The 27,780-nt window shown below is 36.0% G+C and overlaps 2 protein-coding genes across 2 annotated transcripts; both read left to right on the plus strand.

The window, feature by feature from the left end:
• Positions 1-2,564: 2,564 nt before the first annotated feature.
• On the plus strand, positions 2,565-8,142 carry LOC120254701 (putative disease resistance protein At1g63350). The gene is made up of 6 exons (XM_039262755.1): positions 2,565-2,702; positions 3,315-4,059; positions 4,151-4,224; positions 4,628-4,896; positions 5,047-5,243; positions 7,838-8,142. The coding sequence occupies exons 1-6, from the start codon at positions 2,565-2,567 to the stop codon at positions 8,140-8,142; spliced, it is 1,728 nt and encodes a 575-aa protein (XP_039118689.1).
• A 9,573-nt stretch (positions 8,143-17,715) lies between these two features.
• LOC120254702 lies at positions 17,716-21,859 on the plus strand. The gene is made up of 3 exons (XM_039262756.1): positions 17,716-19,406; positions 21,050-21,168; positions 21,656-21,859. Exons 1-3 carry the CDS (start codon positions 18,044-18,046, stop codon positions 21,857-21,859), a joined length of 1,686 nt encoding a protein of 561 aa, XP_039118690.1. The 5' UTR covers positions 17,716-18,043.
• Positions 21,860-27,780: the final 5,921 nt, after the last annotated feature.

The raw sequence follows: 27,780 nt of genomic DNA on the forward strand, positions 1-27,780 counted from the left end.
CTTCTGCATTATTCTTCTTCTTCTATATCATGATCATCATCATTATCAATGGCTAACAACAACAACAACGTTGATGGCAGAGGTGACCCCGATCATGCTATATCTCTCCCTTCCAACTCCCAATACCAATGCTTCTTCCTCTGTCTCCACTCCTCCTTCTCACCCTTCTTCTACTACACTTATTCCTATCCATCTCAATCAAGATACTCCCCGTTCTCATTCCCACCGAAACAACACCCCTTCATGTCCACCATCCACCATTGAACCTCCCTATCCATGGTCCACCAATCTTCGTGCCATCACTCACCCTCTCTCCTTCCTCATCTCCAACAACCTCACCACCATCTCTGACACCATGCAATGTCATCATTGCGACACTCACCACCCTATCACTTACCAGTTCCTACTCTGCTTCTAAGAACTCTCCATCTTCATACATGACAATAAGCATGCCATGCATGACCCTACTTCCCATGCATATTTAAACTCTCCCTGCCTTACATGCCCTTCTTGCCCTCAACCCAAGTCCCTCAAACCTCATATCGCCCCCTAAGAAATGCAAAGATTAATGGCTTTCTTGCTTCTTGGTCAAAACCTGGTTTCGACTTGAATAACTAAAACACTTCTCGTAAGCACGCCATGAATCATCGCAGACCGGCGCTAAGGATGGAACCCTCTATCTTACTCTACCTTGCTTCTGTCGCAGACAGCTGATCCCTTCCCATGTCCTTACAATGTCTCGATCATACATATATTCTAAGTTTCACATTTCTCCTGCTTTCATGTCCGGTTAGTCATTAATTGTTAGTAGGAATTTCGCTTGTTTGGACATTATTCCTCTTCGCATGCATGCACTAGAATGTTGTGAATATATTTAATATTTATTTGTCTCTGGGTTTTTCATGTGTTGAACTTTAGATTAAAGGAAGAAGGATTTATGAAAATAAATTGAGGAGGAGTTTATTGGCAAGGGGTACTTTTTGTATGAAGAGAGTAAAAATGAAGTGATATATATATGAAGGAGTGAAAAGAGGTATGAAGGAAAAATATGGAAAAATGAAAGAAGGATGAGTTAAAAAGAGAGAGAAGACAAAATATGAAAAATATGAAGTGGTGAATTTGAAAAAAGAGAGAAGACAAAAATATGGAAAAATGAAGGGTGAATTTGAAAAAAAAGAGAGAAGACAAAAATATGAAAAAATGAAAGGTGAATTTGAAAAAGAGAGAAGACAAAAATATGGAAAAATGAAGGGTGAGTTGAAAATGAGAGAAGAAAAGGAAAAATATGGAAAACGAAGATGGGTTAGAAAAAGAGAGTAAAAAATGAGGAGTAAAAGGATGAATTTGAGTGGGGGTATTTTGGTAAATTTTTCTCAGTGCTTCCTCTAGAAAAATCCTATGAAATTTCTCTAATTCCACCTTGACTTTCTCGCAATCTAGACTTTTCATACAAAATTTTCTCATTCCCACCTCGAAGCTCTGCTTTTCAGTAACAGAAAATTTTCACATTTTTCTCTAATTCCACCTCGAGCTTTTGGCTGGGGTAACGAGAAAATTTTCATATTTTCTCTAATTCCACCATGGAAGTCTTGGTTCTTCTGGGGGTAAATGAGAAAAATTTTTCATATTTTCTCTAATTCCACCTCGAGCTTTGGCTTTCGTGCAAATCGTAGTAAAAATTTTCATATTTTTCTAATTCCACCGCTAAGCCTTTTGCTTTCGGGGTAATCCAGAAAGTTTTCATATTTTCTCTAATTCCACTTTGAGCTTTTGACTTTTCTTTAAGAACGAGAAAAATTTTCATATTTTCTCAATTCCACCGCAAGCTTTACTCTCTTTGGGATAACGAGAAAGTTTGTATATTTTCTCTAATTCCACCCTCGACCTCTGCTTTTCTGCAACTAGAAATTTTCATAAATTTCTCTCATTCCACCTTGAAGTCCTCGACTCTAGGGGTAACGAGGAATATAATTTCCTAATTCCACCTGAAGTCTCGACACACTTGGGTAAAAGCAGAAATTTTTCATATCAAAACCTTTCTTCAGTTCTCACTTTTGAGTATCTTTTCGACACCCAATGGAGTAAAAAAGTGAAATGAAAAGAAAAGTACTCAAGTGATAAAATGAAAAGTTCACCAAAAATATCTCTCATCAACACTCATAAAAAGAAAAAGGTTGGACAAAGATTTCAAGCTCACTTGAGGTCTTTTGATACGCTGGAGTGAGAGAGACGCAATGAAAAAGTACAGGAAAAATATTTTCTTGAAAACGAAAGGAAGAGTACTGAAGATTTCACAGTAGAGGATGATGATGGATATGAATGAAAAATTTTCATAAAAAGAAGAAAAATGTTTCGTCAACACTCATTGAAAAAGTTGAGTTGGCAAAAGCATTTTCCTAAGTCTCATTATGAGGTCTCTCAAAATGAGTTTGAGGTTCATTTTTAAAAATCAAGTCAAAATTATCAAGTTAATGACCTAACCACGCTAAAGGTCACGACTTATCAAATGGTCAAGGCTCAAAAGCATCAAGAGCTAAGACCTAAATGCATCATGTAAACGACAAATGCAACTCCTCAAGTTTTTAAGGCACCAAGAAGCCAAAGACTTGAGGAGTTTCACAAGGCAAGGAGTCGTGGAGATTTTGACAAGCGCAAAGAGCCAAAGTCTTCAAAGCGATAAAGGAGCAAAAGTGGCCAAGCAGGCAACCTCGTAAACGCAGAGTGGTCGCAGCTGACTAAGCTCATGCTTTCAAGACATAAACCCACATAAAAGAAATCGAGGAGAGCTACATCCACAAAGCTAAGAGGGTCTTCTGACACACTTTCAAGATAGGAGCTAAGAGCGCTACCCAAAAATAAATTTTTGAAGAGCATGATAAAAATAGCTCTTTCTAAAACTCTTGTTAAGCTCTCTTAGAGAATAGCTCTCTCTTTGTATTCTTGTCTCACGATCATGTATCTCACATGCATCTTTGAAATTAAATAAAATTATCATGTTTACTCGGCCACTTTCTCATTCACACTCGCTTTCTTAATCGGAGGTTCCCATGACATCGTCCTGGTATTAATACTTAGGGCTCCCTAATAGGAGTCTATGAACCCATAATCATCTCGAAATATAAAAATAAATTAAATTTGATTTTGAGATCCATGCTTTTCAACCGCGTCAATCCCAATCAAAGGCCGGGTGGAAAAGAAAAGGAGCCCACAATCCTTTCTACACATTTTATGTTTTGGTTTGTGTTTTCAATTTGTTATAATATAACAATGTGTATATTATTGATTTCACAATATCTATATATGATTTTAAACAGGTTCGAGAAGAAGATGAGAAGGCAATACAATTTGTTAATTTATTCGATGAAATAACTCACTTGGAAGGAGAACAATCAGAAGTCTCATTCTTAGAGCAATTGCCTCCTAAACCGGTCCCTAAATCATATACGATAGTGGGGAAAAAATTCGTTTCCAACCTTGATATTGCTCGCAGTTATCTGGCAGATGAAACAATTGGTATAATTGGCATATGGGGCATGGGGGGTGTAGGCAAGACCACACTCTTGAAAAAAATCAACCAATCATTGTTAGATGATGCAAACATGGTATTTGATCATGTGCTATTTATCGAAGTTTCACAAAATACTCAGTTGGAAGAACTTCGGAAAGAGATTGCTAAAAAATTGCATTTGGCCCCTGATGCTGGTCAACAAGACATCTTCAATGCCCTAGAAACTAAGAATATTGTATTGCTCTTGAATAATATATGGGAGCCAGTAGACCTTGTTGATCTTGGAATTATCAATCCTTATAGGGATGATGATGATTCCACCAAACCATACAAATATAAAGTGATTTTCACTACTCGATCAGAAGATGTGTGTGCCCGGATGGGGGCAAGCAAAAAGATTAAAGTGAAATGCTTGGAATTAGATGAAGCATGGGTTCTTTTCAAGCACAATGTTAATCTAGCTGTTATTGAGTCAGATGAAAAGTTGAAGAAAATAGCAAGGGAAGTGATGAACAAGTGTGGTGGTTTGCCACTTGCTCTGCAAGTGGTGGGTAAGGCGATGTCTAATAGAAATACCGTCCAAGATTGGGAATTTATTTTGAGCTCGCTAAAGATTTCACTACTTCCTATTTTGAAATTCAGTTATGATACTCTACCTAGAAATATTCAGGAGTGTTTCTTGTGTGCTTCCCTTTTACGATGGTTATCCAAAGAAGGTTTGTTAAAATTATGGATTGGTTTAGGCTTAATCGGTGATTTTGTCAATTTACAACAAGCTTATCTCCAAGCAAGATATATTTTTAACATTCTAGAGGAATCATGTTTATTGTATTCTTCTGATGATGATTATGTGGACCTACATGATGCAATTTATGAGATGGCAAAGTGGGATAGCATCGCATCGTGGATGAACAAGAATAAATGGATAGTGAAAAATATGATATGTTTGTAGTTGAAATACCATCAATCAATGCGAGAATTGAGATTCGCGAATCCAGTGATTATAAGTGGCAAGGTGGAGCTTTTTCCAAGTTTTCTTCATCGTTGTTCGATTTGTTATGTTTAATGATACACTCTAATTCTTATTTTAAAAATATTCCTGAAGGATTTTTCAAACAGATGCCAAATTTGTCATATTTGGATCTTCAAGACACTGGTATCGAAGAACTTCCAAAGGACATCAAATGTTTGGTTAATTTGCAATACCTAAACATTTCAAACACAAATATCTCATCACTTCCGAAGGAGTTGGTATATTTGAAAAAATTGCAACATCTAATATGTGGAGGTTTGAAAGGGCTTGGCAAGGTAGAGGAAGATCTCATGTCAAGATTACGTAAGTCGAAGGTCATCGACGTATTTCCATCTGTGGTGGTAGACCTCGAAGAGTTAAAGAAATTGAAGAAACACGCCAAAGCCATATAGCAATGCTGTAGTATCAAAAGAGGTTCTCCAAAGAACTCCTCAAGTTTGCCAACTACTCGGCTTTATATAGAAAATTTGGATAACTTGATCTCTCTTTCATTTGATACTTTAAGTTGCAAAGATCATGGATTCTTGGCGGTTCTAGTAATTGAATCATGCCCACAGCTTAAGGAGCTTGTGATGAATGGAAGTGGGAGTCATCTCAATTACCTCGATATCTTTAATGTTGAAAAACTGCAGAACATTATCTGGATAAATCTATCACCTGCAGAATTTTTTCTTGTGTTGCAGTTGTTAGAAATATCGGGATGTAATTTGGATAATTTAGCTTGGGTCCTACATCTCCCATGTCTTTTAGGTTTGAAAATAGAAGATTGTGCAAAGATACAAAAGTTGTTTTACATGGAGGAGAGAGAAATCCAACAAGAAAAAGTCTCTGAACGCCCGATGTTCCCTGCCCTACAAGAATTATATTTAAAAAACCTACCAAAATTAGTGAGCATAAGCAATTTTGAATTGGATTTCTCGACTTAAATTTCGATAGCACAATGTCATAATCTAAGAAGCTTCCATTCAAGCGGGCATTAACAACAATCAAAGAAAGATAGGAATTGAATGTGAGAGAGAATGGTGGGAAAGCTTTAGAGTGGGATGATGCCGCCATCCCATCTCACTCTTCGCACATATTTCCACCCGTAAGTTTCATATTTTTCTTTTTATTATTTCCTACTTCTTCACATGTACTGTGGATTCACGAATGTTAAAACAAGTTATTAATATAATTTTCTATTCATTAATCAATCGCTATAACTTAAGGATTTCTTTTTAAATTATAGAATACTTTTCATGCAGAGTTCTTTAAAAATATATATATATAAGGAGCTTTAAAATTCATTAAATCTGCATAATTAACTCTATAAGATCCCACTTTGAAGGGTATTTATTAATCGGGCATATGTATGCCTCTTTCACCACATTATTATCATGTTTCGAATGTTAGTTTATATATAGTTTACTCAATATGCACTCATTATAATGTTAAGATTGTGGACCCACCACATCCTCAGGGCCTATGCGTGCCGGGACGCACGGCTTAGACCATAGTCCCACATCACCGACGCTCTCTACTGATATACTACTACCAACCCTTCCCTATAACCCAGCTAGCATGAGGAAAGTTAGGGGTAGCGTCCCCTCGCTCCTAATATCAGACGTAGCCTATGTGAGGATCTCGGTCCCACATCCGGCTCAGGCCTGCTGGGACGCAGCGGTTAATCCGGGTCCATAGCCCATACTCAGAGAGATGCCAATCTCCCTAAATTTTCATATATCCTAAAGTTCAATCCTTCCTCTAACTCTGAAGCTACTGGTAGGCTTTAGGGCCAGTGCTCCTCGACATTACCAGACGTAGCTATGGTTAGACTTGGGTCCCACATCCACGTGGGGCCTGTGGGGTGTCAAGCAAAGGGCATTAGACCATCCCACATCACTCGCGAGACGCTTCTGCATTGATATATTACCACCAACCCTTCCCTATAACAAGTCATTAGAAGTTAGGTAGTGGGTCCCGCTGCCTTAACATATAACAACACCAATAATAATTGATTATTATTATTAAACATGCAACAATGTTGGAAGCATGGAAGTATATGTACAAGTACTGTAATTAAAACTAGAACATTAACTTATTAAGAATGATTAATTTGTCAATATTCTTGTCTTTGGCAGAGAGCCGACACAATGCATGAACAATTAGTTGAAGTGAAAGAAAGGCCTATGAGTTTTCTCTATTTTTGTTTGCACAGGTTAGAGATCATGCTATGCTCAAACCAAAAGCAAAGATATCCTAAGATTACTTTGGAGAAAATGTCCTCTTTTAAATTCAATGTGCAAACTGAGAACATTGAGAAATCGCGCCATCTTTTGATATATCTTTAATTGGTCGTGCTGCATCTCCAAAACCTCTCGTAACTACAAATTCTCTTTGCGCTAATCAAGAATTCACCAAATTTATCAGCAATTATGCTCGGATTGCTTGTATTGATTGTGGGTTTTCTCCTCAAATCTAAACGCTTGATTGGTTTCTTATTTATTCCAATGTGAAGACATTATTATTTGGTTTCCAAGTTTGAGGTATGTATATTATCATTATCTTATATATTTTCTAAGTCTCTTGAAAGTTGATCAATTTGCGAAGACATTAATAGTTGGGTTTGCATCTATATGTATGCAAAATGTTGTCTATTTGTTATTTTCACTTTCGTGATTAGCAGAATTACTTGTGAACTCTGGTCTAACTTTGAAAAGCCTTAGTTTTGTTAATAAAGTGCAGAATGGTCTAAAATGAGAGGCTTTCAAACATGACTTTGTATTTGATGCTGATGTTGTGATTCTCTCTCTTCTATTTTGGCAGGTTAAAGAGGAAAACAAAAGCCAAAAGCAGATGTTGGTAGATGCTTGTTACCGCTGATGAAGCTATGATATGGAAAGTGAGGCTTTTGGCACTACAAAAAGAGTTTTCATTGCAACTCGAGATGCGTGGAGTTTCCTCAATAACCGGTGTAATAGGTAAGAACCTACTCATCAAGCCAAGGCAAAACTTATTGAGGATAAAAAGTTTAACATCGCAACATTGAAGAAACATTGGGTATTCAATGATAGTAAGAACTCACTCATAAAGTCAAGGCAAAACTACGGTTGGAGGATCAAAAGTTTAACATCGCAACACTCAAAAACCATTGGTCTTTGTTACAACAATTATTGATAATAAGTGTAATGCATCTGTCACAATTTTGCGTTGCTTTATCTATTCAGGGTTGAATTATTTTGTCTAACAAGGGTGTTATGATATATTATTTTTCCTATGTTATTTGCCTTTATTTTATTTTTCCCATGTTTTTGCAGTGGTGTTGGTAAACTGTGTTGTTGGCTCTGCAATGCAAATGAAGTGCATGGAGTCGACAGCAAGTATTCAACAAATCCAGAGGATAGATTCGGTCTCACTCAGACCTCTTAGGATGATCCAGTCAAACCTGATGATCAATCAAAGCTTCAATTTCACTGCTGCTAATTTAAGAGCATTTTGGTCAATTTCCTCAAACGTATTCAAAATTAGGGAACAAGATGGGAGAAGCTCTGCAAGGCAAAACTTTGATCTGAGTGAACAATCAGAAAGATCATCTGTCGAGAAGGTGAAATTTGACAACTAAAAGATTATGTCAGAACTCATCAATGCTCTATTATATATACTATGATTGTATACATTGAGTAGTTTTCTTCAAACAGTTCATCACTTGTTGTCCAATCACTAAAGAATGATTTATTTAGTTACATAACCAAAACAGCTCCCTTGCGGCTGAATGCTCACCCCTATTCTCCAAATCTTTATTTAATCATTTGCTTGGTGTTTTTCATTTTAACAAAACACAGGATGAAAACTAGAGTATGCAATACATAAGTTTACACGGAGCTTAATAGAAATCAATATTGTCAGATGAAAATATTCACAAAATCAAATGGCATAGCACTGAAGATTCACTGTTTTATATATAAATTTAAATTTCCAGCAACAATACTGCAAGCGCTATAATAACGTTTCATATACTTTTCATTTCTCCATTCATTCATTCATTCTACTGCGAAATGGGGTTTAGTTCTTAACAATGATTCTTTAGGACCACATTCTTCTGTCAATAACCCAGTACCATCACTATTATTTCTACTACAACTTATTTACAATCAACCCAACGCCAGTCCTTTTCCTCACAACTGCCCTCCCATTTCAATTGGGCATATACAGCAAAGAAAACACTCTATTGAAAGTCTGATGTACAGCAAGTTCTTCCGAACTTGTGGAGTACTTAGTATATACTGTATAGACATAAAACATTCATGTACAGTCTCCACAAGGAAAACATAAACACAGGCCAAGTGGGCATTACTTTTTGCCCTTGCCCAAAAGGCAAACTAAACAAGCATTTCACTTCACATATCCTGATTTTAGGGCACAACTAAGCACTACAAAAAGTAATAAATGGATGGATACTCTTAGTTTATTTACCATTTGGTATGTTCAAGGAGTTGTGTTTGCTGGTTTTCTTGTGCCCAAAGGTGGGTTTTGCGCATCCTGATAAGCAGGGTCAACAAGCCATTGTAAAGACTTGAGAGCTGTGTGAGATCCGCAAAGGAAGGATCGCAAATTTGGATCTCTGTATGTTCATTTTCACAGAGCAAAGGTTGAGAACAAAAACAGGAGTTAGTACAATTCTACAATACCTATCTATATATATATATATCATATCAGAGCTTTATTATATATGAACAGTTCATATCATTATTAATATATACTGTGCTTACTTTTGCAAGCAATGCCAAATTATTTTTGGGCCACGAGAGGATCAACCACTTTTGGAATCTCTAGACGGAGATACTGAAGCCAACAGAACCACCACCTGCATTGAGTTCAAACCAGACCAAGGCATCTCAGAGTTACCAGTTCCCATAATATCAATCCAAAGATGTACACATTACACCTGGGATGGGAGGCCATGCAGTATATATGAGATGATGAATACAGAAAGACAAATTGAAGGTGCTAAGCATCACAAGAGAACGAGCTCAAGCTAACAAACACATCCATGAATGCGAAAATGTCTAGGAAATAAATAAGGTGCTGTATGAATCATAAAAGCATATCTACATTGTCTATAGATATATCATATTCTATAACAGAAGTAAACTATAGATAATTCATTTTTAATTTATCATATGTTGTGTTTAACTAGTTGGTTCTTCGTTAGTTTACTTCTGTTTCCTCAAGTTTGTTTCTGTCTTATTACCTATTGTTAGCAGTGACTCGCTTGTCAAACCAAAAGGTTTTAGTATAGGAAACTCGCTTCTCTTTGATTGGTTCACTGCGCAACAGTCTGGTGCCATCTATTCTGGCTAAAACAGAATATGGGCAGAGATTTAGAGGTTGAAATGTCAGAAGTTTCGACAAACTAGAAATAATAATTTCCTAAATGTAGTTAGAGCAAAAGACTGAGATCTCACCGTTCCGGGCGGTTGACTATGATGTTGATAGTGAGCTGTGCTCTAACCCAGCCGAGAGACCAAAATCACAGACCCGCATTACATTGATATCAGAATGCTATCAGTAGTGAAACTAATCAGAGTAACAGTTGATCAAGAAAAATTAAGGATTATATCCTTTTATTATTATATTCCAGCATTTAAAGAGGTCACATACTCCCAAACATGCACGTAAATAAATTTGTTTGGCATGGATGTCTGTATGTGACGATTAGATTATATCTATTGGCTTCCTAAATGAGACCACACTTTGGCATAAGAAAAACTAAGGATGATGCTATGGCCAAAGGTACAAACTGAACTTGCGCAATATTTTTGGACCAGTATTCACAGGAAAGGGCTATGCACTAACCAATTTAGAAGCTGCCTTAGCTCTTAAACTAAGGCGCATATCCAACATAATCAACTCCAAGTAACCAATCCCAATCAAGAAGGCAACATAGTGACAACACTAACAAAAAACCACAAAGAAAAACATGCATATACACATAAACATCAGACAAACTAAGTTTTAGAAAGAGAAGAAAGATGTGGATATCTTGCAGTGTAACTATTCAAGCTTATGCAGATAGACATTTAAATACACTTATGAAAACAGCAAGACGCTTTTGATTGCCCAAGAGGTACAGACTTAATGATCCAAAAAGTTCAGGTAAACTTACATCTGATCATTTTAAACTTGTTCTAAGTGGATCCAATAGTGTGTATATAATTAATAGTTAACATTTCTATTTCTCACACTATATTCTACATTGTCAAATTGCTATACTTTAGTTGATTTTATGTTTCTTGGTACTGCATTTGAACGTGTTATATATATGCTTGTTCAAAATATGGGATATATAAACTTCCTACCGTCTGAAGATCCATACAGAGGTTCAGATACTCCTTAGTAGAAACTTACAAATAATGTCTTCCTAAAAACAAGCTATATATTTGTTCAAATTCAAAGACTTCACTACATATCCCAGACATTGGGAATGCCTGTAGCAGTCAAACTCCACCTCTCATACTGCCACTATAATAGTAAGGTTGAATCCTTCCAAATTTTCCACATAAGCACTAGTTTCCCTTACTATAATTTCACCAAAAATGCACCAAGTCCACTTTCTGTAGGCCGAGAACATTACCAGCAATCAATCTAAGATGACACAATAAACAAACATCCTACACGAATCCAAGGAGAACTGCTACCAAAACAGTAATAGGAACACAAGTAATGGAAATTATCATTTTTTTTTCTTTTTAATTATTCTACCAACTAAGGATGAAAGTGCACAACTCAATTAGACAAGGTTCTGCTATTGCTTTCTGAATTACATTAGCATCTTTTCTTGATACAAAAAGCAGAACAAATTTTAAAACGTTTCCATGTATTTGAGGTTACCAAGAATAAAATACCTTCACAGTCCAGTTCTTGTCAACCAATAGATTTGGTAATTTCAGATCATGATGGACAATTGTTGGTATGCTAGCGTGCAAATAGTTCATACCCTTGGCCCATGGGACAGCACAGAGAAAATCAATTCACACAAGACTTCCAACCAAGAAATTATGAAAAAAATTTCACACACCACATCAAGGGCCATTTTAATTCTTCACTTCTACTCAATTTGACTATTTGGACGGTAAAGAATTTTGTAAAAACTTCCTCTGATAGATCACTTTGCATGTGAGTCAAGTGATAAAACTTTACAGAAATAAAAAAAATAAATATTGTGTTGCCACAATTTGAAATTCTAAAAGTAAAATCAACAAATAATAAGTTCTGTTTTAGCTAATATCTCAAAAACACCAAAAATACCTATATATCCTTTAAAACATTGCATTAAACTTTATACCCTTCAAATCCTCCATTATTTGCTCCCCCAATCTTAAGTCGACAAGCCCATGCACATCAGATGGCTTCTCTAATGTTCAATTCTTGTTATATATAACACAAATAAACAAAAGCCACCCTAGTTTCTGCTCCGAATGACATGAAACCTAATAAGATATGGTTGATTATATTGATAGGTTTGAGAATTACATTCCTAAAACTTTGGGCTCAAGCTGCACTGTCAGGTAGAAAAAGGTGAAAGGTTAAAAAAATGCACTGGTAACCTAACCAAATACAGATGCAAACCCATACAGTTCCTCTAATGCCCCAAAGAGCAAGAATTTATGGATAAACACAACAAAAGGATGGGCTTAGTCCATGAGGCACAAAACCAATGAGAGGGTGAAGCACAATTGCCTTTAAACAATAAATGTTGAATGCAACTATGCTTCAAGTTCATTGCTAGATTCTGCCATGAAATCTAAAATGTTGAGGTGGGAATGTTCTGTTAGAGCTTTCAAGAAGATGGCACAACCCATTGTACAACAAATTTGAAAAGGGATGCCAATGACTACATTGAAACCAATTTAAGATATTGATAATTTTTTTTGGAGTAAGAATATGCAAATTGATTTCTTTCATATTAGTCACTGGTTTAATTTAAAGGAAAAGAGGATTTTCTGTTTACATTGGAAGAAACTTTGAAACAATTGATAGGTTGGGAGGGCAAGTAACAACACCCATAAATAGAACAACATTTGGATGATGCAACCTACGCATTATTTTCCCCTAATGGCACATAAAAATTAAAGCCCCCTCATCAAAACATAAAATGGCAGTATAAAATCATGTAATGATTACCCTAGAAAACAATTAACTCACTTTTCTCAGAAATTCATCCAAAGCATCACTATCAAAATCCTACTCAAGGAATTTCTTCACAGCCACTTCTGATTATTTATTACATTACACATAAATTATAACATCCTTTTTACCAAAAAGATGTCCAGATTTAAAAAATAAACAAGATAAGAACACTACAGAAATCTTAAATATCATAATGAAGCAAAGACCCTTCACATAAAAATTAGTAGGATCACCTAAAAAATCTCTTAAACACAAAAATTGCCCAAACAATTCATAAAGCAGCCATGCAATGAATAAAATGAATGCCAATACAATATTTTGTAGCTAGTTGTGTGTATGACTATTAAGATGACCTCTTCTCACTAAGACAAGCTTGCTTGTTTCATGGCATCACTTACGATCACTGCCAAAGGACATATACTACTAAGATACAGACCATGAACATCATATAGGAAAAAAAACTATGTAAGAATTGAACTATTAAAATAATCATAAACAAGAAGCCACCTTCCTTTTGTAACAATCATATCAGTGTACTCCATTACCAGCCAAAAAATAGCATATGCCAAACTCTAATGAACATTTGCCCACAACCCATATCATCACTGGTACCAATCTCTTGCATCAAGTTTTATACTAGAGCAAAATATTCCTTTCAGATAGATGCACTACACAAGATTCAAACCTATAAAAAAAATTCTCTCTTTCTCGTCTCCAAATAACTCAGTTAGGTACTACTTCCTCATACAAACTATAATCAAACAACTTCATGACTGATATTCTCAAACAATAAGACTCTATCCCCATTGTCCTACATGGGAAAATAGGAACATAACAAAATCAATCAACATATAAAACAAAAAATTTAACATTAAAAATTATTAATTAGTCATGTCGAATAATTTGGTGATAAATATCCTCAACTCGGACTATCAAACCTTACTATGAAATTCCTCACTTTGCACATCTACTGAATGTTCAAATGCAACCATTGAGCATTTTGCTGGAAGTAGCTCATAAAACCCATTAAGCTAAACCTCAATAACCTACTTAATATTAGGCCAAACTTAAAAGAAAAAAGGTCTAATACTCAAAACACTTCTCATCCTTAATATTACCAAGATATCACATGCTAATAGGCACTCAAAGCATCAAAGATAAGCATGCTTACATATTAGACACAAAATGTCATAAATCTATTATCCAATAAAGTTGGAAGATAGTCAACCATAAAACAAAAGCCAATTAACTGTCACAATTTATAAGCAGAAAAAGTACCACTAAAAACAAAACTGGAAGAAGTCAAATAGTTTGTATTTAACCAGAAAGGTTTCAAATAATAAAGAGTGCAAGTGATATCGCAATTAAAAACTCACCGTGCCATTCCAATTTGCACAATACACTCCCTTGTAAGAACCTGTTCAGTGAAACAAAAGCAACATGTAATTAATTGGCAAAATAAAAATATGTTACACACTAAAAAGACAAAATACTGCTAGAAAAATGGTCTCATTTGCTTTTTCAGTAAAAACACTGTGAAACAACCAATCATTGATAATGGATAATTAACAATTGTAAACAGAAGGGCTTCACAATCTTATTAGATCCCTAATAGTAAAATGATACATATGAATCAAATTAGCTGGATTTAACCTGATTAGATATACATCAAATATAATTTGATGGCGTTTTGAAATGCTAAATATGAGCATCTGTCCATCTATGTAGAGAGAATTCTAAGAAATCATTCATTATCAACAAGAAAATGGTACCTAAACCAATCCTTTCACCAGTGACAAGGTGTTCCCATGGGATTTCTGGTTCCACTACATCATCAAGCACTAAATCAAGCCCGCGTGACCTCACTTCCAGAAGAGAGAAAGAGGATTGTGGGTTCCTCAACGTCATATCTGTCCCCATAAAATTATAACCCAAAGGCTTCTTCCGATCATGTTTTTCAGTGTCATTTATTCGTTCATTCATTTCAGCTGAGCTTTGCAAAGCCATGTGGTCTTCATTTCTATTTATTTTGGTTTCTGCTGGTTGATTTAATTGTTTATTAGCTTATGAAGTAGTTTGGCCAATATACAACTTACCATCTTGATGTAAACTAGAAGAAATGTTCAATTTGTTGAACTCAGAAGGACGCCCTGCACTGAAGGCACCATTCATCTCTGCCAGTGGAAAATGAGATACCAGTTCCACTAGAACCATCAAATAAGGCCTTCCCATCTCCAGTTGATTGATGAGAAGAGGAAGCATTAATATCATTCACTCCTATCTCTTTTCTTGGTAAAATTCCTTCCACAAATTTATATTGCTTTGTGTTTGGAACCTCATTGAAAGCAAGGGAATTTTCCAAATGAACAGATGCTGAGGCCTTGCAGGTAATGGGGCAATGCTTTCTCTGAGCCTATGATAATCATGCTTTATCTCCGAATTATTAACATCAAAAGGCGCTACAACAATGCCTTTCTTCTTTGAAGGGAACTGATTTGGCTGATCAGAAAAACAAGCCCTTTGCATTTGTACTTGAACTACTTCCAACTGTTGTGGATGATGTTCCACTACTTGCAACAGAAGGTACGAGTATTGCTCTCTCATATCTTGACCTTTTATCTGAGATATTATTTTCTAATAATGAAGCTCCCGATACATTTTCATATAACTGTTTGGATCCCGGTAAGTCTCCCCCTGATTTATTTGTGGTGCAGGAATTGAGGTTTTCAGTGAGTCATGAATTACCTGAACTTAAGGGTACATCTTTTGCACTCAGTGCATCTGCTGGAATAAGACTGCTAGGGTCCACCATGAGATCAACCAAGAATTCCCTAACAAAATAAAAAAAAAAGAACAAAAGAAGAAGAATTAGTGAGCAGTTAGACATTAGGCATTGAGAATAAGAAAAAAAAACCACATTTTTGTCGCAAAAACTATAATAAGTCTTCATTAACAATGACAAGAAGCATGATCCATATGAATACAACCAAAGTTCACCATATAAAGCGACCGATTTACAACAACAATTCCTTTATTACTAACATAATTTGATTTTTTTTTTCACATGGAGGGGGCAATATAATGGTACCAAAAAAAGAATAAGAGAAAAAAGGAAAGGCAAAATATTTCAAGTCATGATAAAGCAATAAACACTGTGTTACTTGCTCTAACTCAACCAAGTCATGACCAATAGCATGATTGACAACAATAGCTTCAAAAACAAGATTTCCATTTTGGAGAGCCACTAGTGACGGAATCTTTCCTTCACTTACAGAAGTAGGCAACCCAAGTGCATCATAAAACCCATCCATAACTTTGTCTTTATAATCACGAACATTATATTCCTAGAAGTAAAAGATAGAATTACACTTTTTAAAAATAATGGACTAAAGAATAACAGGTGCACATTATTATCACATTCAAAGGCATAAACAAGATGAGAAAGTGCAAGAAATCATGTATGAAAAGGCAAAAGCTTATCTTGAAGGAATAAGTGCAATTTGCAAAATTTTCGATAATAATATCATAAATGAATGTATTGATTTTCAAACATTAAACAAAAGTACAGTCCCAGAATATTCGATTGAAAAAAAATTTTGAGATTGCAAAACATGTAGACAAGCAAGCCGAAAACATGAAATCATCCACTAATTGCAGAATCTTTTATTAATCATAGTGGAAACATATGGGGGGTAGAAGTAGTTTCTAGTCAGGCATCCACATTTAAACAAATTGCATGATCCTAAGGCCCAGGTCATCAAGGAAGAACATGGATATTGTAGACTTCCAATGCTGATAGTCCAGCGTCACATCTACCACTCTACAACTGCAAAAGTTCATGAACTTCCAATCATCATCTTTGGTCTCACCATCTTCTTCACATTCTATATTGTGTAACGTTATTGGCATCCATGAATAAGAAAAAGATTTGAGAAATGAGGAAGTAAACAGACCCAGCAAAGATCAATCACAATAAAAAGTAAAGTTGGCTAATTTTTTTTATCACTCTACCAATGGCAGAGACAACCCTAATTTCTCAAGAAAGAAAAAAGTCGCAATTCTTCTCCAAAATCAACAATTTCCAAATTTCCTAATGTTCTTAAGCATAAGAAAACCTAAATCGGAAACTAAAACAAGAGAAATTCAAAACTCCAAAATGAGCAGGTAAAAAAAAACACCTCACCCAATACGGACGAGAAAGCACATCTGCAGAGCATTCTCCTCCCGAATTGGATCCATCCGCTGCTTTCCCAAGCTAAGAAGCTTCGCCGCCCTGATCAGCCTAGCTAGCATCAATGGCACACTTGATCTCATTCTTCATTCCTCTCATACCTCTCTCACCAAGCTCTCTTCCTCCGCTTCGGCTCGTCATCGTCCTCTCTTTGGCACTGAAAAAAATTTCTCCGGCAAAGCCAAAGGCCTGCTCGGGAGGTGGTTTATTTTTGAAGGGACCGATCATTACTGACCCTTCTAAAGCTGAACTTGGCTTACCGGAAACGGATTTTGGACCATGGCTTGTTGTTTCTCGCCGGCGTGGCCGTGCTCGCGGTCGTGGAGGGGTCTCTCGTGACACTCACGTGACTGCGAGGACTGCAGCCAAGAAACGCGAGCCGTTTGCGGAGTCCCGAGATCCCGTCTCCCAAGGCATACGTGGCGGACATAGAGGCAACGGCAGGGGGCGGTTCCTCGTTCCTCACGCTGAGCACAGTGTTCTTTGCTCTGACAACCCCACTCATCAAGCTTCTATTCTTCATACCCTTATCCCAACCGTTGAAACTTATGAGACTACACCCATGCTTCCAGATGGCAGCACCCCGTTTCATGCCACCCTCACTATTGGTGACACACCCTCTCTTATCACCTCACCGACAAACCCCAATAACCAGCTTAATCCTTCTCTTCGAAATCGAGACGTTGGAAAGACTCACACCACACCCAGATCCCCCTCCCCCCCATCCTTCACTCCTCTCTACCTACACCTCCAACCTCCTGACTCTTTGAATCAATCTCATATTACAGTTGTCGAGGCCTCGGCTCTTGATCCGGGTGACCACGGAGACATGGAGGAAAACAGTGGTGATGAGGACGACCCTTCGGATGATAACGAAGTGGAAATATCTGACGACGAGGGACCTGACGATTCTATGACTTTGAATCAATTTCAAGAAGAAGCCCGTAGAGAAGCATTTATCAGGAAAAATGTAAACGTAGCAAAAGTCTCCCACAAGAAGGGAAGGTTGGAAGCAGGATGCTCCCATTCTTGAATAAGGCCCTTATTCATCCCTCTCTCCTAAATAGGAAGTTTCTGTCCTTTATTTTTTCCAAGTTATTAAATGAATTACGCTAAAATAATTTGTTGGAATTGCAGGGGCATCTCTGCGCGGGATACCTCTGCTAGGGTTTTTCGGTTTATTAAGAAGTTCAAACCTCAAGTTGTTTGTCTCATCGAGACTCGGGCTAACTTGGAGCGTCTTGATCGCTTTTGCAAAAAGGTTCCTAACCAATGGGGTTGGGCTGTCATTCTGGCTGATGGTTATTCGGGAGGTATTATTGTCCTTTGGAACACTGTCATTGGGCAAGTTACTCCTCTGGCTTTTTCTCGTCATGCCCTTCATCTTGTTGTTTCTTCTGCGCTGTCGAAAACCTTTCTTATTTCTGTGATTTATAACTCACTTCGTTGGCGTAGCCAACTTTTCCTTTGGAACGAGCTTTCAAAAATCACCCCCCTTGTTATACCTTGGCTTATCTTGGGAGATTTTAATACGGTTCTCTCCAGAAACGAGCATAGGGGGCGAAACTTTTCTTACTATCTTCGCAAATCGCGTTACTTTTCTGATTTCATTAATAATAACAATTTGTTGGACCTAAAATTTATCGGCTCCCCCTACACCTGGTGCAACAATCAGATTGGCCCGGCCCGTCGTTGGTCAAGACTTGATCGTTGTTTGGTGAATATTGAATGGAACGATATGTTTAAATCCTACACTCTCAAACATTTACAGCGTTCTTTCTCTGACCATTTCCCTCTCTTTTTAACGGCTAATTTATTTTCTAAGCATTCCAAAAGATTGTTTAAATTCGAAAACTTTTGGCTTGAGTTTTTGGGTTGCTTTGAGGCTGTTCGTGAAGCTTTTAATTTCACCCCACACGGCAATCCAATGCATGCTTTTAGTCATCTACTCCTCCGCACTCATAATAGACTTAAATCTTGGAGTATTAACGGGGTCAATGATGTGGAGTCCGCTATCATACATACTGAAAATTTGATCCAAAATCTTGAGTGTTCTGATGCAGATATCGGTTCTCATCAAGTGCTTATGGAACTTTATGCTAAACTTTCTGCCTTGCAGCAACAGTGCAGTATCAAATGGGCTCAGCAGGCCCGTCTATTATGGGTTAAAGATGGTGACAAAAACACAAAAGTTTTACATGCTATTGCTCGCACTCGCTCACATACTAATTTCATTCCTCAAATTGAAGATTTAAATGGCAATAAGCATTGCACTCCGGAGGATGTTGAAAAGGCCTTTCTCAATTATTATCAACAACTTTGGAAAGCTCCCTCTAGTCCCAATATTAACTTCGACGAAGCTCTTCCCTCGGATTTACCCTCTCTTACTCCTATGGATTGCGAGTACCTTATTAGGGAGATCACTATGGAAGAAGTCTACGCTGCTCTCCTCGATCTCCCTTCAGGTAAGTCCCCTGGTCCAGATGGTTTCAACGTCGAATTTTATAAAAAATTTTGGCCTAATATTGGTAATCAACTTTTTTCTGCCATTCATTATTTTTTTAAACATGCTTTCATGCCAAAATCTTGGGCTAAAACTTATATTGCTCTAATTCCTAAAAAAGATAAACCTAAATTGGTTTCGGATTTTCGCCCCATATCCCTTTGCAACGTTTGTTTTAAAATAGTCACCAAAATTCTTACCGAACGTCTTCAGATGGTCATTACTAATCTTATTGGTAAAGAGCAAGTGCGATTTGTTGCTGGTCGTTGCCCTTTTGATAATATTATCACTGTGCAAGAAGCTGCTCACTCTATTGAAACTGATACCTCAAGTCCCCCTAGGATGATTATCAAACTTGATATCGAGAAGGCATACGATACTCTGAGTTGGAGTGCAATTCTTGCCGTGTTATCTAGAATGAACTTTCCCCCAATTTGGATCTCTTGGATTTCGAATTGCCTTAATGCTAGCTCTTTTTCCCTTCTGATTAATGGCACTCCCACTCCCTGGTTTTCTTCCTCTAGGGGGATTAGACAGGGGGATCCTATCTCTCCATACTTATTCATCCTTGTGTCTCAAACTCTTTCCAACATGCTCAACTTTAGCATGTCTAATAATTTAATTCCTGGTTTTAACCGTATTCTTCAGCATAATTTCAATCACCTTATGTATGCTGATGATTTGATTTTAATCACCCACGCTTCTCGTAGAGTGGCTAGAAATCTTCATCATTGCCTTTCTTACTATTCTGATCTCACTGGACAAAGGCCTAATTGCGCTAAATCTCAAATCTTTTTCCCTTCCTGGTTTAACCAACATGTGTCTCAAAGAATTTGCTCAATCTTGAATCTTAGCAAAGCTTCTTTACCTTTTAAGTACTTGGGAATTCTCATTTCACCTAAGAGGATTGCTGTTCAATCTTTTCAACCCTTAATTGATAAAGTTAGGCAAACTGTTGGAAAATGGGCTAAATTTCATCTTTCTCCAGCAGCAAAAAACATTCTAATCAATTCAACTCTTCTTTTGATTCCTATTTATACCCTATCTACTTATCCTTTGCCTGACACCATCATTTCTGAGATTTCTAAAATTGTTAGAAAGTTCTTATGGAGTAGACACAGCAATGGAAAGGGCATCCACAATGTTGGTTGGAATTCTTTAATTGAAGATAAATCTGAGGGGGCTTGGGTATCAAGGATCTCAATTTGGTTAAGCACTCTCTAATGGCTAAACACATTTTCAAATATCTGAATCGTGACAGTGTGATTTGGGTGGAAATTCTTATGAATAAATATGGGAAATTAAACTTTTGGAATGATGGCATTCCCGCTAAATGCTCCTGGTTTTTCCGTGGGCTCTGCCATTCTGCCAATCACATAAAACATTATTGCAAAATACACACTATTAATCCAGATTCCACTTCTTTTCTCTGGGACCCTTGGGTGTTTAATGTTCTTGTTGCTCTTAAACCCACCTTCCTTAATATGGATCTAGAGGTTGATCAAATCAATATTTCTGATATGGTTCGGGATAACCATTGGGATCCCAACTGTTTTACTAATGTTTTTGGCTGCTTGTTTGATAATAACACTTTCAATTCGGCAGTTATTGATACATCTGGTGTCAATCAATGGGTCTGGTACCCTAAACCTACTTGCTCTAAAATCTCGATCTGCTTTACCATCGACTCAATCAACAAAGATCTTCCTCCGATAGTTGGATTGGTTGGCATATTATTTGGCATATACACTTTTGCACCTCGCATAAAACATTTCATCCGGGTTATACTTAAAAAGGTAGAATATCCACCAGTGCTTTCCTCCACAACATTAATATGGGACCAGACAACCCTTGTGTTTTCTGTGGTCTCCATAGGGAGACAATCGACCATTTGTTTTGGAATTGTAACGAGGGTTCGACATTTTTTGGTACATTCTTTGCGTAGAGAGAAAATATTTCTATTTCTTTTATCTGCAGGTTTTTTTCTAGCGGATCTTGGGCCATTCGAGTATAGGCAATCGGTTAGATCTCCGGCTTTCATCTGCAGGGGAGCATGGTTCATTTGGATTGCCCGTTGTAATGCTATATTCAAGAACATTAGACCCAATCTCTCTATCATTGCTAGCGGAACTTACGCTCATGTTCGAGGATTTTTCCTGCAGCAATCTGGAACCTTATGGCGGAAAAACTTATATTATGCAACTTTTCTAGTGCTTTGATGGACCCTTCATTTTCACTAATGCCATATCCAGATTAGAGATTCAGGTTAGAACCATTGGTTTTTTCATTTCTAATGCTAATTACAAAGTTATTCTTGCAAGGAGATTGTCTCAACCTTTGAATGATAATTCCTCTGATGCTATATTGGCTATTGAGCTGCCTTTGCGGACCACTCTTCAACTCAAATCCCGATGAAAAGCACATCTTCGATTGTCATCACCTGATCTCGAACTTCATTCGCGAGACAAATCATTCCCTTGCCTGGCGTTTTCGTCCGCAATTGTCTAATTTGAATTTCCTCGTGGACATGAGCTCTCATCCCATAATTCACGTAATTCCCTCTTCTTGGATGAGGCCGGCCATTTCTCTAGCCGGATTTGGACTTCGTCATCAAAATCTCAATCTTTATCTTGTGGGCAGGGAGCTTCCATATTGGATTATGAGATCCTTTTTAGAGCTCAATTTCTCCTTCTAAGATCACTGCTTTTTGTTGTCTTTTTGTTTTACTTTGTCGCCTGGTTTGATCTGTCTTAGTTGTTCTGTAATTGTTGTTTTTTACTTCTTTTCATTTAATTAATTTCAGCTTCTCAGGTTTGAGAAGTTCTTTAAAAAAAAAAAAAAGTTCCTAAGTCTTTGCTTGGATGGAGTGTGGGGTGGTTCATAAAGTAATGGAAATGAAGGGAAAGGGAGGAAAAAGAAGTGTTGAATACATACTTTGTTTGGGGGGGAAGGGAAAGTAAAGCAAGGGTTGTTATCATTTTGTGCTTGGTTTGGAAGTAAAGAAAAGTAAAGTTATGTGTATTATTATCAAAATACCCTCATGTTGCTAAAAGCATAAGCATTTAGATTATTTTTGATTTTGTGGTTGCACAAGTAATCAAAATTTTTAGTTTGGGCCTTTGTTATTCCAACATAAAATTTCATCAAAATTTTTTTAAAAAACTCAACAAATGTAATAAAATTACTATAGCACCAAAAAAAAAACAACACAAATGAATACAACAATTTTCATAAAACGACAAAATAAAGGGCGAAGTGATGGGAAGCTAACATTGACTCAAACCTAATATAAAGGGCAAAGTTAGTAATTATAGAAATCATATAAGGGCAAAATCATCAAAAAAATACTTAACCCTCCCCAACCCACCATTTTGGTAGGTCGATGAATGGAGGAAAATGGGAGGTTTTCAACCCTCCAAAACCCTTCCAAACCCTTACAAACTTTTCTAAACCCTTCCCCCAAGCATGAGTTCAAAAAATCTTTACTTTATGAACCCTCCTCAACCCTTCCAAACCCTCTCAGCCAAGCAAAGCCTAAGAGGGTATTGTATAAAAAAGTTAAGGGGGTGTTTGGATGGGGGTAATGGTTCCCCCAAGAGGGGAACCCCATTCCCATATTTGGTAAAAATTTCAAAATAGTAATTATTATTTGGGAGGGTTTACTATTAACCCCCACAAGGTAATGGTCGATTCCCCCTATATTGGGGATGAAGGGGATGGAGGGGTAATAGTTGTAAATTACCCATTTTACCCCTTATTAATATATGGATTTGGTCATATTAATATAACAATATATTAATATATTAAATAAATATAAATATATTGATATTAAAATAATTAATATTTAATATATTAATCATATAATAATTATATTAAATAAGTATTTTTTAGTTAATATAAATGTATTAATATTAAAATAATTAATATTTAATTATAATAATCATATAATAATTATATTAAATAAATATTTATATTTAATATATATATATATATTAATATTAAAATAATTAACATTTAATTAATAATAATTATATTATATAAATATTTCTATTTAATATAAATGTATTAATATTCAAATAATTAATATTTTAATTATAATAATCATATAATAATTATATTAAATAAATATTTATTTCAAAGATAAGCCATAAAATAATTAATTATAATAATTAAAAATATTTATAAACAACAAATTTTATTTATTTATTTATATTAAAGGCATAAAAGTAACTTTACATTATATCTTTTCATTACTTTTTCAATTCCCAATATATTACTGTTCTATTTTTTTTTATTCCCAATGAATTACCTCTCTAACCAAACACATTTTTCATTACCATCCCTGGCCATTCCTTCCCCCACCCCCCATCACCTTTTTATTACCTCATTCCCTGTCATTCCATTAAGATAATCCAAACGCACACTAAATGGACTATTAAAAACCCCCCATTTTTATGTTTATTTTTTCAACACTCTCTCCATTTCTCGGAATATATATACTAAATATTAGTATTTTTTATATTATTTTATTTATTATTTATGGATTTCTACGGATTAGAGATCCTATGCAAGTAGACAAGAAAGGGGTTGTTTCAGATCTTTATTAACTAAAACAGTTTTTTTAGGGTAAATTACCAAGTTGGTCACTAAAGTATTGCCCAATTTCTATTTGAGTCACTAAACAAAAAAAAAAAAATTCTATTTGGGTCACTTAACTTAATAACTCATTTCAATCAAGTTACTATCACAGACGGGTGTTGACGGAATGATGATGTGGCACATCGAGTCACCCAATTAACTCCACGTTAGCTTCCACGTGGTCGAGAAGTTCCCCCTCTTTTTTTTTCTTCCCGCCCTCTCACCCCCCTTTAACTCCTTTTCTCCCCTTTTCCACTGAAGCTTCATCTTCATCTCGTTCGCTCGCTCCATGGAGGACACCCTAAGAAGCATGGAATCTGATGAGAGATTGAAGAGGTTGAAGGTGCTGAAGAGGCTGAAGTCCAAAGATGAACTTCTTTTGATTATTTTGTTTTGGTGTTTGTTTTGTGATTAAAAGAAATATGTGCTATGTAATCCAGATGATTTTTTGTTCTGTAATCTAGAGGATTTTTTGTTCTGTAATAAAAAGAATTTCTAAGTTTTGTAGTGTAAAAAAAATGTCTATTCTATAAAGATAAGGCAAAAAAATTTTGTTCTGTAATCTTTTGATGAGTGTCGTTCTCAACTTTACTCAAGCTATTCATGTTGTCCTTCTAAAGAGTAAGTTAAACCTCTATAATTGTTTGCAAGAGTCTTGGCATACTCAAGATTGATATTTTGGGTAGTACTCAAACAAAATCATTTTTCTGGAATTTAAATCTTGTACTACAGAGGATTACTGATAGTATATTCAACATCAATTGGCTTTAGAAACACAATCACATGTTTGATTACATATTGTGACACAGAATTATACATGTACATTAAACATACATGCCAACCAAAATATAAGCACAAGGCATAAATTACTAGCACTTAAATAGTGAAATACATATTGATATTGCTGACAAAACACAGTTAGTTACAGATATCTGGCATATTCAACATCTAGCAATGTTTGTAAACAGTTTCTAGCACTAGATATACATGTGCTTAGCTAAAAAGAAAAAACCCAAAAACAAGAGCAAATCAACTATCTTATGTAATACTCCTACAACGTGTACAGCCTCCCTAGAAGCAATCTTTTTTAGCATGCGCACTTTTAGAAAGCTTCTTCTTTTTTTTCATCAATAGTAGTATTAACTCTTAGAGGCATATTTCTTTTTGTTTTGGCCATATTTGTAGTCTGAGATAAATCTTTCATATATCTTGATGGAATTTGTCTCCCCTGTTGTCTTTGTCGATGTGTAGTTTGATTTTCATAGCTAGCTCCATTGACACAGCTTTGTTGTGTATTTATAACCTAATAAGAACCCTACATATGTAACAAATAGAAATAACATAATTGAACTAAGCAAACATTCATCATGGCTAATGGAAAGGAATAAAGGGTGGTAGTCATACATCAGGCATCCATCTAATAGTTTGCACATGTGCTTCAGTTTGTGCATATGGTTGTGCTATTTTAGTACTTGGTTGAGTTGGTCTAGTTTCTTCCATATGAGAAGGAATCTGAGTTGACACAATAATAAATATGATATTTTACATCCAGTCCCTGATTTATGACATTATGAAACAAATTTAAAAATTTTTTACCTCCCGGCTTACATCTAGTCCCTCGACTTCCAGACTCAGCCCTAATTTATTAGTGGAGAACCAAACTCAAAGCAATTGAAAAACATAATTTGATAATCTAGAAAATCACTAAGATTTTAAAATGGAGAAATGTCAATAATGGAAAAAAAAAGTAAAATTAACAAATGGAAGTCACATTTTGTAGTATAACAAAAGAATTTTATGAAGACAAAATATTGGAAGAACAATAAGAACTTACATAATGCATAAACCTAATGGTTTGTGAAGAAGGCACATTTTGTGCATTTGGTTCAGTTTGTCTACTCTCTCCAATTGGAATGCCAACCTGAGTCATGAAAACATTTGATTTAGATCCAATTGTGCTAGAAACAATTTGTAACTATAGAAGAATATTGTAATAGAAAATTATATATTATTAACTATAGAAAGAACCTACTAACTTTTCCTATATTTTACCTCTTGTCTTGCTATCCCCTGAGATCCAGGCTAATTTATAACTTGAGAAGAACCCTGTAATAGGTATGTTAGTGATTTGAATTGCTAAGATTCACTATATGAAAGAACCAATAAATTGTTCAAATCATAGACTTACATTAGGCATCCATCTGACAGTCACCACATGTGGCTCATTTGTAGTTGTTGGTCTTCTTGGAGTATGGCTCAGATTCCATAAATAGTGGTAAATTAATGTTAGTTAGTCAACCAAAAGTCATAATTGAGAATTGGTTTTACCTATTTTCTTGCACCTCCCGGCACCCTTTTTGAGATACATGATGTTTTGCATCTTGCTTTTATAGTATTTGATTTCGATCTTCTAACCCTCTCGTCTCTCTCTTCAATTGTGAACATTCATCACCTATGCATGGTTACAAGGGATACGACCAAATCCCATCTTCTGCATTAGCAGCTCTTTTCATCCATATCAACCACATGTTGATCTGCTGGCCCACATGAAACTTGATACTTGGTACCACAAGCTTGTCTAGCCCAACACCTACTAGCCTCTTCAATGATTTTGTCAACCTTTTTTTAAATTTTAGGGCATAAAGGTCCCATATATTGTTTCGCTCCTGCTCTCTTTCATTTGCAACCCTCTGCATGAGCTTAGTCCTAATTGTCTCCATCATGGTTAGCATCTGGTCTCATCTCTTGCTTCTAAGATATATTTGTTGAATGACCCACATAAATTGTTGAGCAAAGATATCACACTTTATCATTGTGGAGAAATGGGCCTTAGACCAATGCTTTGGGTCTTTATTTTCCATCCATTTGTGGGCAGTCACTGACATATTTTTCATTTCTCTCATTGCATCCTCATATTCTTTTAAATAGGTTGCTCGGCGACTTTTCGACTTTTCCACGCACAATCCTTCAATGCCTTACCTTTGTTTGTTGGTTGAAACTTGAAGTTGGTGTACAAGTGTCTAACATAATTCCTATGCTCTGCATTTGGCACTAACTCTATCAAAGCATTGAGAAGTCCCTATTCATTAAAGTTCAGTAAATAAAATAATGAGAACATTGTAATTTCAGGCTCAAGTAATTAGAATTTAAAAAGGCGAGAATGAAACATTACTAACCTTTTGTTTGTTTGACATGAAGGACCAATGATATGAATTGACAATCTCAAAGTTCTCCACCAACAGTTGGATGAACCAACACCACGAATCAAAATTCTCACTCTCAACAGCAGCAAATGCAAGTGGGTAGATGTAATCATTGGCATCAATTCCTGCGGCAACCATTAGATGTCCACCATAGTATTCTTTCAAGAAACATGCATTGAGGCTAATAATGGGTCTACAACCAGACTTGAAGCCATTCTTGCAAGTTTGTAGATAGACATACATTCTTAAGAACAATCTGCTATCTAGCTTACAAATGGTGGTGGTTCCTACATTGGTCTTTCTTAGCTCTTCCAAATAATCATATATTTTTTTCATACTGCTCTTTCGCATTCCCCAACACCAATTCAAGCGCTGCACGTTTAGCCCTGTGACACTTACTCAATGTGATTATCAAATTGAAGTCACTCATCACATCTTGTTATAATGACAAGATTGAATAGTTTTAATCATTTGCAAACTTGTGTAAATAATGAA

This window comes from Dioscorea cayenensis, unplaced genomic scaffold, assembly GCF_009730915.1.
Source record: "Dioscorea cayenensis subsp. rotundata cultivar TDr96_F1 unplaced genomic scaffold, TDr96_F1_v2_PseudoChromosome.rev07_lg8_w22 25.fasta BLBR01000584.1, whole genome shotgun sequence".
Taxonomy (NCBI): domain Eukaryota; kingdom Viridiplantae; phylum Streptophyta; class Magnoliopsida; order Dioscoreales; family Dioscoreaceae; genus Dioscorea; species Dioscorea cayenensis.

Bases quoted from the DNA above. Each gene is read 5' to 3' on its own strand.
- LOC120254701 (XM_039262755.1), top strand. From the start codon at position 2,565: ATGCAACTCCTCAAGTTTTTAAGGCACCAAGAAGCCAAAGACTTGAGG. The intron at 4,060-4,150 runs GTAAGGCGATGT...TTTGAAATTCAG, and splicing joins ACTTGCTCTGCAAGTGGTGG to TTATGATACTCTACCTAGAA. The intron at 5,244-7,837 runs GTAATTTGGATA...ATGTTTTTGCAG, and splicing joins GTTGTTAGAAATATCGGGAT to TGGTGTTGGTAAACTGTGTT.
- LOC120254702 (XM_039262756.1), top strand. From the start codon at position 18,044: ATGAATTACGCTAAAATAATTTGTTGGAATTGCAGGGGCATCTCTGCG. The intron at 19,407-21,049 runs GTAAGTCCCCTG...TCAATTCGGCAG, and splicing joins TCTCCTCGATCTCCCTTCAG to TTATTGATACATCTGGTGTC. The intron at 21,169-21,655 runs GTTGGCATATTA...CAACTTTTCTAG, and splicing joins TTCCTCCGATAGTTGGATTG to TGCTTTGATGGACCCTTCAT.